The 10,154-nt window shown below is 47.9% G+C and overlaps 1 protein-coding gene across 1 annotated transcript; it reads right to left on the bottom strand.

Moving 5' to 3' along the window:
• Positions 1-246: 246 nt before the first annotated feature.
• On the bottom strand, positions 247-1,188 carry OR6V1 (olfactory receptor family 6 subfamily V member 1). Its single transcript, XM_069462694.1, has one exon. The coding sequence runs from the start codon at positions 1,186-1,188 to the stop codon at positions 247-249; it is 942 nt and encodes a 313-aa protein (XP_069318795.1).
• Between the last annotated feature and the right edge of the window lie 8,966 nt (positions 1,189-10,154).

The raw sequence follows: 10,154 nt of genomic DNA, 5'->3' as shown, positions 1-10,154 counted from the left end.
TTTTTTGAAAGCCCCATTCCTGGCTCCCCAGGCTCTGGGCTCCTTTCTGAGTTCTTATAGCTGTTGGTGGGTATGGGGAGCATGTCCACGGTGGCCTACAAGGGCTTCGGGCCAGACAGGGCCTCACTGTAGTTGCCACTCAGAGGCACGGAGGAAGAAATTTAAGGAAATTGGACCGTGGTCTTCCCACCTGCGGGCACTCTTCCTCATGGAACTGCCCGAGCCCGGCCAGGTCCCTTGGGCTCATCACGGTGCCCCATGAGGGCCTTTCAGCCTCTGCATCTGCCCCCGGAGCACTGTCCTGACTGTCTCATTGCGGAAGGTGAGGATGAAGGGATTGAGGAAGGGGGTGAGGACTGAAGTCACCAAGGCTACAATCTTGTTGACTTCCACCGAGTGTGCTTTGCCAGGCCTGACATACAGGAAGATGGTGCTGCTGTAGCCAATGAAGACCAGCGTGAGGTGAGACCCACACGTGGAGAAAGCCTTCTGGCGGCTGCTGGCAGAGGACATCCGCAGCACAGTGGTCACGATGTAGCCATAGGAGATGAGGGTCACCAGGAAGGAGCTGAGGACAAAGGCCAAGGCCATCACAAAGTCCCAGAATTCCAGCAGGCGAGTGTCAGAGCAGGACAGCTGCAGCAGAGGCGCATTGTCACAGAAGAAGTGGTTAATGACGTTGCCATGGCAATAGCTGAGATGAGCTCGGGAGAGGACGGTGGGTACCATGGCTAGGAAGGGAGCTGCCCAGGCAGCCCCAGCCAGCCGGAGACACACAGCCCAGCTCATCAAAGTGCCATAGCGCAGTGGGTGGCAGATGGCCACAAAGCGGTCAAGGGCCATGTCTGCCAGGATGAGGAAGGAGGTGGAACCCAGGGAAAAGTAAAAGTAGAACTGGACCATGCAGCCAGTGAAGGAGATGACTTTGAGGGGGACCAGCAGGTCTGAGAGCATCCTGGGCACTGTAGTCATGGTCACCAAGATCTCCAGCAGGGAGAAATTGCCCAGGAAGAAGTACATGGCCGTATGTAGGTGGGTGTCAGCTATGACCATGATGATGATGATGGTGTTTCCCAGGAAGGCGAGGAGATGGAGCACGAGGAAGGGGCCATACAGAAGGACCTGCAGCTCACCGAAAGAGGAGAAGCCCACGAGGACAAATTCAGAGGGTCGGCTCAGATTTGCCATGATCTGGCGCAGGGTCCCTGCGTGTAAGGGAGACCAGAGGCAGAGATGCAGAGGCAGAGACAGAGAGATAAAGACAGAGGACATTGACCATGAAGCAGGGATAGGCAGGGACTGAGGCAGAGCACAGGGAAGGCAAGGCAAGCAGGCAAACAGAAGGACAGAGGGAAAGAGCAATAAAGGGAGAACAAAACAAGGAGATGAGAATCACAGAGAAACAGTGAGTCAGAGGCTGAAGGATGTGGCCAGCCACTGGCAGGGAGAGAGGAGGCCAGAGAGGAGCAGACTGAGACAGATCACACAGCACAGCCCTCGACATTAGGGAGAAAACAAGAAGGAAACAGGAGAGGAACAGGGAAGGGACAGAGGGGGAGAACCAACATGGGACGGGGAGAAATAGGGAAGGAGAGGGAGCGGATTAGTGCCCAACACCCAGACCCCCCCACGTGTAGGCCGGCGTTGGGCGTCTGCGTCCTGACCCACAGGCTGTGCACCAAGACTCCTTTTGAAGGGTCCCTGCAAATCTTTCTGGGCTGTCTCTCTGAGGACCCTCACTCATTCACATTTCCTTAGCTATGATCATGAAATTAGCAGCAAGTCAGCTGTGAGTCAATAAATTAGCTTCCTTTAGAGCAGCCCTCTGCTTTGGGTTTGCAAACACTGAGAGCAGAAAGGGCACAGGCGGTCAGGGCGATAGGTCTGGGATCCCAGGCGGCAGCTGTGCCAGGCCCACGCGGTCACTAGCGGGCTACCGGAGGGCACTGCACTCCCCTCTGCAGTGGTGGGGCGTGAGCGGTGGAGTGGCGCTGCCTGTTTTCACCTGGCTCGTGACTCACAGTTTGCTCAGCTATAAAGTGAAGATAATGATAGCACTTCACCTCTACAGGGATTGTAAAATTAAATCAATACGCTACTTAGTACAGTGGCTGGCACATACCAGGTACTCAACACACAGTTGTGTCATTGTCATTGTTCTCATCACGATGGCTGTCCATGAAACCCACATTTTCTTTACTCATCATCTCCCCACACTTTAATGCCAACTTGGGGTGTGTGTGTGTGCACGTGTGTGAATATCTCCACAGCATTATACTGGTCCTTAGAATTTTGGCTCACTAAAAGGTTAGTTCAACATATTTTAGACACAAAACAACAAGTATTACAACACAAACTATTAGGAGTGCAGAGAGTGAAGCTGTGTATAGACATAAGCTGGCCCTTTCTCTGGCCCCATAGAAGCTTCACCTGAGGCTGTGTCCTGGCCACCTAGAATGGCATTCCGATTTAGAGAAGCCTCGCACCCAGCCCACTGACAAACCTTATCAGTAGGTCTAAAATCTATGCCAGCACTGACTGAATTCAAACCCAGTCATTATGTCTGTGTTGCACAACAACCTGGTAACACAAACTTAAGCCACTCACCTTAGCCTCCGAGCACAGGGTCTTCTCCTTAAGCTGCTCTCATTAGGTATGCATGCTCAGAGACTTCTGCCTCTCCGGTCCTCTCTATGACATGAGTGACATCAGCGACGCAGTCCTTGGCCCTTGGGTGGTGTCTGTCTTGCAGTTGGCAGGGGTGGAGGGGAGCTTTGTGCACAGCTGGGAAGTGATGGTACCTGGCACGGATGAGTGAGCTAAAACATCACCAGTTCTCATGCTGATTTCCTAAGTCTAAGACTACCCAGTCTCACGACAAAGCCCGGGGCAGCATCATCGATGTGGGGCTGCAGGATGGGAAGGAAGGCCTTTCTCTCCCAAGTGTTCTCTGTCCACCATGTCTCCTTGTCCTCTGATTCTTGATGATGTTTGAAGCTGAGCTTGTGCTGGATGAGAAACTTAAGACTCCAGCAAAGCGTTCTCTAAGGAGCCCTCTAGGGACTTCTGAGACACTGTCGTTACTCCCTGGAATAATGAGACATCCTCTGTTTTGAGGAAGTAACATTTGAGAAAAAGATCTGAATGAAGAAAGGGTTAGAGACCTAGATACACCTAAGCAGGCAGTGTCTTAGGATCAGTTCCTTGGCAGCATCTCCCAGTCCTTCTCTTCCGTTTGGACCATGAAAGAAAAATGGCATCATGGAAAAAGCACAAATGAATGTCCCCAATGGGACTATAGTTATGGCAGGCTGGGTATGTGGCCAGGGCTGGACCCAGAGTCCCAGAGCTTCTTTTTGGAGAAACATTTTGTCTCCCTCCCAGACCTAGGGTTTTGGGATCTAGGGAAGGTGGGGGTGGAGGTCCTGGACCAGGGCACCCTCTTGTCTGAATTCTCCAGAGTGTCATCTAGGGAAGCTTAGGAATCAAAACAGTAAGCCCAAGAGGAGATCTCTGCCTCACAGAGGCAGGGCTCTTGACAGACATATCTTGGGACCTGGCCAGATTGAAGGCCTTGTCTCCAACTCCTGTGAGAAGATACAAGAGATGCACCCTGGGGACAAGGGTGAAGGGACTATGGTGAGTCCCACTGCAAAGGACGAGCTCCCTAGTAAACTCTGAGTCACAGTTCTGTATCTCAGAGCCATGCAGACCTTAGGGATGACACCCAATTCAACCTTACCCACATCCACAGACAGAAATAAGGACGCAAAGATGTCAAGCAAAAGTTTTCCAATGAAGATAGTGCAAATGGGCCCTGAGTTTAAGAACAACCAGAGCTGGGGGGTGGGGAGAGTTGGTCAGGTCATCTTTCTGTAGGACCTGAGCCTGGAATTGAGCTTTTAGGGCTGACCCATTGATAGCAAAGAGAAATTTAGGTCATTTAGGATCCGAATAGAGGATGGTATGGAGAGGAGTGTGTTGCCGACAGGCAGACAGGTCCGGGCAGGGCTGGAGGCAGGGTGTCTTGAGAATCAAAAGACGAGTGTATAGGCTGGACTGATGTGGGCCTTCACGACTATCGGTTTTCTATTGCTTCTGCAGCAATTGACCACAAATTTTCTGACATTTGACACAGGTGTTATCAGGGCTGTCTCCTCTTCTGGAGCCTCTGTGCATTTTTCCAGCTTCTGGGGGCTACCCACACTCCCTGGCTCACGGATCCCTTGCTCCGTCTTCACAGCCAACACAGTGTTTCATTTCTCCCATCTTTCTTCTGTCGTCACATCTTCCTTTGACTGAACTCAGAGGGAACATTTTTTCACTTTTACAAATACCTGGGATTAGATTTGGCCCACCTGGGTCATCCAAGACGCTCCTCCCATCTCACTGTCCTTAGCTTCATCACATGCGCACAGTCACTTTTGCCATGTAAAGCAACATATTCACCAGTGCCAGGGATTAGGGTCTGAACACGATGGGGGGCCACTATTCTGTCTATCACCACAACTGTGGTGCAGCTTTGGTGTCTGCTGAACCACCCATCCAGCCAGGTCCATTTGTCGATACAATTGTGTCCAATCATCAATAAATACGTTGCATCAATTCTGTTAAATGATCACAACATGGAGCAGCCTCCATAATCCAGGAGCGTAATCCTGAATCTGTCCCAATTTCCTTTGAAACCAGGGGCATGTGGAACAGTGTTAATTCCTGTTTCCTCTCTGAGCCTTCCCAAAGAGAAAGAGCTAGGGTGGAAAGAGCTGGGGAATTATCGTAGCGCCACTCGGTGCTGTCTCCTGGGCCTCCCTGGCCTTGAAGCACCACCCACATCCTTTTTGTTAACTTCGTTTGCTTGATGAGATTAATTGGAAATACAGTCATTCTCACCGTTGAGTTGATACAGTCTGAAGTACCCTGTGGATATCTATCTACCTTTGCCACCTTTTCATACAGTTTATTCTCTCCTTAATGGAAGTTTTCATTGTTAGTGCTTCTTTGATCCCTAGGATTCATCCCTAGACCAGTATCCTCTCAGCCTCTGGCTGAAAAATATCCTCCACTTGTGCCTCCCACGTCTCCCACGTTGTGATCAGCTGTGACAGCTGCTTGTTCCTGTATGTGAAACCCAAACAAATGCAGGCAGCCCAGTAAAACAAGGTAGTTTCCCTGTTGATTTTTATACTGACCCCTTTTCTGATCTTTTTTGGAAGGTGAAAACCCTCTGGGATGACAAAGTCAGAGCAGCTTTTTGGGATGTTGTGAAATGCTGCTGTCAACTAGCTCCATCAGTTTCAGGTGGGACAATCCCTATCATGAATGCTAAGGCAGCCTGGAAAATACTAACAAATATCTAAGCTAAAACGTCTTTATTTTCATCACCAAATAGTATATAATCATCACACTCAGGCCCTTGAAAGTGGGCAAGACACAAAAATAAAACACCCTGGCTTATCTGTTACTGATAATCTAAGCTACTTCTTGTTTTAGTTGTTTTGTAATGAAATCATTGTTGCATTTCTTAAAATCTATAGAAGAAAACGCTTAAAGCTAGGGAGGAGCTTGAGGCAGGAGATGTAAATGCTCTGAGGGGGATTTCGATTACACTGTAACCATCTCTGAACCTGCATTTCCAAAAGCGGAAGGAAGACAGTCCAGGGAATGAAATAAAAGTGACAGCACCTCTGCTCAGACTCTGCCCTTTCATTTCCTGGGATCTCTTGACATTTTGATGTGTACTATCAGGCTCAACCTCACAGTGCTGTGTCTGGCCACTCAGTCAGTCACACGTAATTCTCTGGTGCACTTTTTGTCCTTAGAAATGCAACATCGAATTTTGGTTCTATTGTTACTAAAAAGCATCTCTGTTTTTCTCTATATTTTGCCATAGAACTAACTTGGAGTGGCACGAGGGTGATATCTTTGGAAAGGGGTGGATGGAGAAGATGAGCATGTTTGACAGCAGGGGTGGAAGTATCTGATCAGATTTTAGGCAACTACTTGACTCACCTCCTCTTTTTGTCCTTTGTGAAGGAAGGAGGCAGGTGAGGATTGAATGACTGACTGCAGGGACCTGAATGTCTTCTCTTTACCTTCTGCAGGAGTCCTCTGTCTTCATGGTGTTCTCTAGCTCCCAAAGGTCCACACTGCTGCTCTGAGTCCTGACATCCTCTTATTTCTCTGCCCCAACCTGAAGCTGTCTCTCGGCACACCTCTGTAGATGTTCCCAGCTGCCAGAGCTGAGAGTGGGAGTTTCCTCCCCCAGGTCTGACTCACTCAAACATCAGGGATGGGTGGCTGCTTGTTATTGCTCAGGAATATGCAACTGATGGATTTTTAGACAGATTGGAGAAGACATTCTCTCACATGATCATACCTGCAGGCTGCAGGCTGGAGGCAGGCAGGAAATGGAGTTTTCCTGAGGGTTGATGTGGGTTGCATGGAGAATGAAAGAGTCTAGCAAGAGGGTGCTTGCTTGGTAGTTGATGTGATGGGGATAAGGCAGGGCCGCCGAGTACAGTCATGTGGTTTGTGGACTGCACAAAGGTGCTGAGTGACTGAGTGACATGGAGGCTGAAGGAGCTGCATCTACTTGATGGAAAGGGCGCCTATTTTATGCACAAAGATGACACTTTACTTGTCAAGCCGTGTTCTTCCCAACTACATCAGCTCAGGGGGGAACATTTTCTGAATGTATCCAGGGCTCTGATGTGGAAGGCACTGCCTTGGGCTGGTGAGAAAGAGCTGAGAGTTCACAGGAAGATGCAGGGCAAAACCTCAGCCCTTGGCTCCCCTCTGTGTACTTTCTTCACGTTCCTCCAGTCTGCCCTCCTCTCCACCTGCCACCTTCTTGCTCCCACATTGACCCTTTGTCTTGTCATCTTGCTGCTGACTCCTTTTCTGCTTTGACTTTTTATTTATAGCTCCCTTCCTCCCCCACCCCCTAGATTCCCACAGCTTTTTTCCTAGGGCTCTCCTGCCCTGACTTCTCGTGCCCTTGGCTGCCACTCAGCCCCACGGACCTGTCCTCTCCCACAGGGCCTCAGCCCCACTGTCTCTCTGCCTGTCCCTCCCTGCCACTATCCACAAACAAACCTGAATTTCCTTCCTTCATCTCAAGTGACATAATATTTCAAATTCTCCCTTTAAGTGCTGTAGGAATCTGTATTAGTGATGTAGTTTTTTAAAAAAAGATTTTGAAACATGAGGGTTGCAATCCTTGCAAATGGACAGTAAACAGAGTTCTGAGTTAAGGGAGAAAAATGGTTTTCCAGTTACCCATTGCCACCCCCAAAATGTAGTGCTTTAAAACAATGATGATTTTATGATGTCTCACAAATGTGTGAGTCTGGAATTTGGGCAGGGCTCGTCTAGGTGATTCTTTGGCTCCAAGTGGCATCAGGCAGGATTTCAGTGACTTCACGTGGCAGACGGGCTGGTGTGGAGTTTGCTCACATGTGTGATGCCTTGGAGGAGAGGTGTGAAAGCTGGGATTCGCTGGGCCTGTTGACTGTGTGACCTCGCTGGCCTCATGCTCTCCAGAGAACTGGACTCATTACGTGGCGGCTGAGGGCTCCCAGACCAAACAGTCCAGCAAAAGAGGTTGACACAGCATAGCCTTTTATATCCTAGCCTTGGATGTCATATGGGGTCACTTTTGCCATACTATATCAGTCCAAGCAATACAAGCCTGCCTAGATTCACGAGGAGGGGACAGAGACCCATGTCTTAATGAGAGGAGTGTCAAAGAATTTGTGGCCCTTTGAGAAACCTGTTACAGATAAGCCAATACAATTTTCCCATTCTAATGCTGAGGCTGTTCTGTGTGATATCTGCTCCCGAATGGAAGGAACATCACCAACCCCTCTCCCTTTTCACTCCCCTCCTCGGAGAGCACAAGGCTGTAGTCTGTTTTCCTTCCTTGTCCGTGTACGAGGGAGGCAGACACATTCCCTCACTGGGAGATCTACATCACCCCAGCTGCTGGCATCCACGGAAACACAGAAAGAACAAAATCCCTCTTTGACACCTGCACAATGTTAGGCCTTGGAAACATCTTGCTTTGTCTAGTTTTACTCCCATAACTGACCCCAGAGATAATTTTCTTTGATCTCCAAAACAAGTACTAATCATAGACTTTATCAGATAGACTTGTCACATATTTTAACGTGTTTAAAAACCACACAGCACAGCCTTGATTTTGCACATATTGTGATGCATCTCTTAAAATGTGTGATAAATTTTTATGTGTGCAACATATTATTCTGTGTTAATGAATGCTTATTTTTTAGAGTCATTTATTTACCTCTCAAAAATTTGAGACAGAAATTGATTTCAACAAGAAACAAGACTTCTAAAAAAACTTCCTTAATTTGTGAAGTTTTTAACTTGAATTCTAAGAGAATGCAAGTTACCCAACTCATGCTTGTTTTTCTTTCCACAGTTATTCCTTCATATCTGAGCTGAAAGCTTGAGTAAATGTTTGTGGGATATAAAAATTGATTTCAAAATCTGTCTTCTATTAATATTCCAATTTGTCAAAATAAGGAAGAGACAGAGCAAGACAAATAAATCATAAATGTAATGGGCTCCACCGTTAGTCATGACAAATATTGATGTCTCCTACACTGACTGGAATGGCTTTCAATTTTCAATTGTATTGATAACAGCTACTAAAACCAACTACTACATGGCAGGGTTTAAATTTGAATCAGATCTGATCCCAAAGACTCTGTTCCTAATTTTCTCATTATTTTGGCTCCAACCTAAACATAAAACAAACTTGTATACTATTCAATTGATTGCTAGTGTATGAAATATATTTTGTTCATTGCATGGGAAGAATGTAAGAGACACGGGAGAAAGAGCATTCATACATACTGACTACATAGCAGTTCTGGAATTAACCTGTGAAGGAAGAATTATTGTATTCATTTTTTGGATAAGAATACAGAATCCCACAGAGCTTATGTCGCTCCCAAAGTTGCTGGGCCAATACATGTTGGGGGCTGAGACTGAAGCTCTGATGTCACCAGATTCACACACTATGCTTTTCCTCTACTCACACCAAGAATAATAATGCTAGGACTGTTTTGAATGTTGTATAGCTCAGCAATGACAGAAACTGCATAACTGAAATTATCTCCATTATTTGGTAAGCTAAACCTAAAATTCATGAGGAAGAGAAAAAGTCCAAAAAAAAAAAAACCCTTATAATGGATACAAATTGTTTACCCATATATATTTCTTGTCCTTTCTGGAAGTGACCTTCCTGATGGGAATACCACATATTTTTGTTTCATTGAACTCAGGAGTGGCCAAGTGACTTGCTTGGGCCAGGGAGATGTGGGTGGAAGCAGCCTTAGTCACTTCCTAGCAGAAGCCTTAGGAGCCAGCGTTTGATTCACCATTCTCTCTCTCTCTCTCTCTCTGTCTCTCTCCTCTCTCTCCCTCCCCGCCACCTTTGTGTTCATGGAAGACTGTGTTAGTGGAGCTTCTATTGGTCTGGGTCCGAGGGCTAATAATGAGCACAGCCTACAAATGATGGACAATGACACACGCGTAGCACGAGTGAGAAATAAACCTGGGTGTTCTAAGCCATTGAAATATTTGATTGGCTTATTATTTCGGCATGGCCTCGCTGTAGCAGGCGCTGCTGGCGTTCCACCCGATCCCCTTGGTGCCCATTTATCATCTCTGTGTGAAACTCTGTGTGCCTTTGTGGTCAGAGACAGAGAAAGGCAGGCTCACAGGAGAGAGTTGGAGAGAGGAAGCAAAGAGTGGGTGTGAGAATCACAAAATTGGAGGCAAGGAGTTAGAACAGCAGTAACGGGGAGAGAGAAACACGGTGGACACAAAGGGAGAGAGAAAGCTGGAAGGAGTAAATGGCAAACAAGAGAAGCAGCAGGAGACGGACGTAGAAAAACAGGAGCCATGAGCAGAAGGAAGGAGAAACGCAGGCAGGAAGAGACAGAATTACGGGTTCACCCAGGAGTCCTCACTGGGGAGTCGGCGTTTTAGGGACCGGGCGTGGCCAGAGGCTGAATGCGGAAGCCCCCAGCGCATCTCTGCAAGGCTTTCCGGGCGCCCTCGTGCTGGGAACCCTCACTCGCCACCTCAGCTCCTCCGTAGGCAGCAGGGCCAGCCCATTCACG

Source organism: Eulemur rufifrons, chromosome 29, assembly GCF_041146395.1.
Source record: "Eulemur rufifrons isolate Redbay chromosome 29, OSU_ERuf_1, whole genome shotgun sequence".
In the NCBI taxonomy this organism is placed as follows: Eukaryota; Metazoa; Chordata; class Mammalia; order Primates; family Lemuridae; genus Eulemur; species Eulemur rufifrons.
Note: the sequence above shows the minus strand (reverse complement) of the source record. Positions and strands in the feature narration are given on the sequence as shown.

Excerpts from the sequence above, each read along its gene's own strand:
- OR6V1 (XM_069462694.1), bottom strand. The coding sequence starts at position 1,188 with ATGGCAAATCTGAGCCGACCCTCTGAATTTGTCCTCGTGGGCTTCTCC.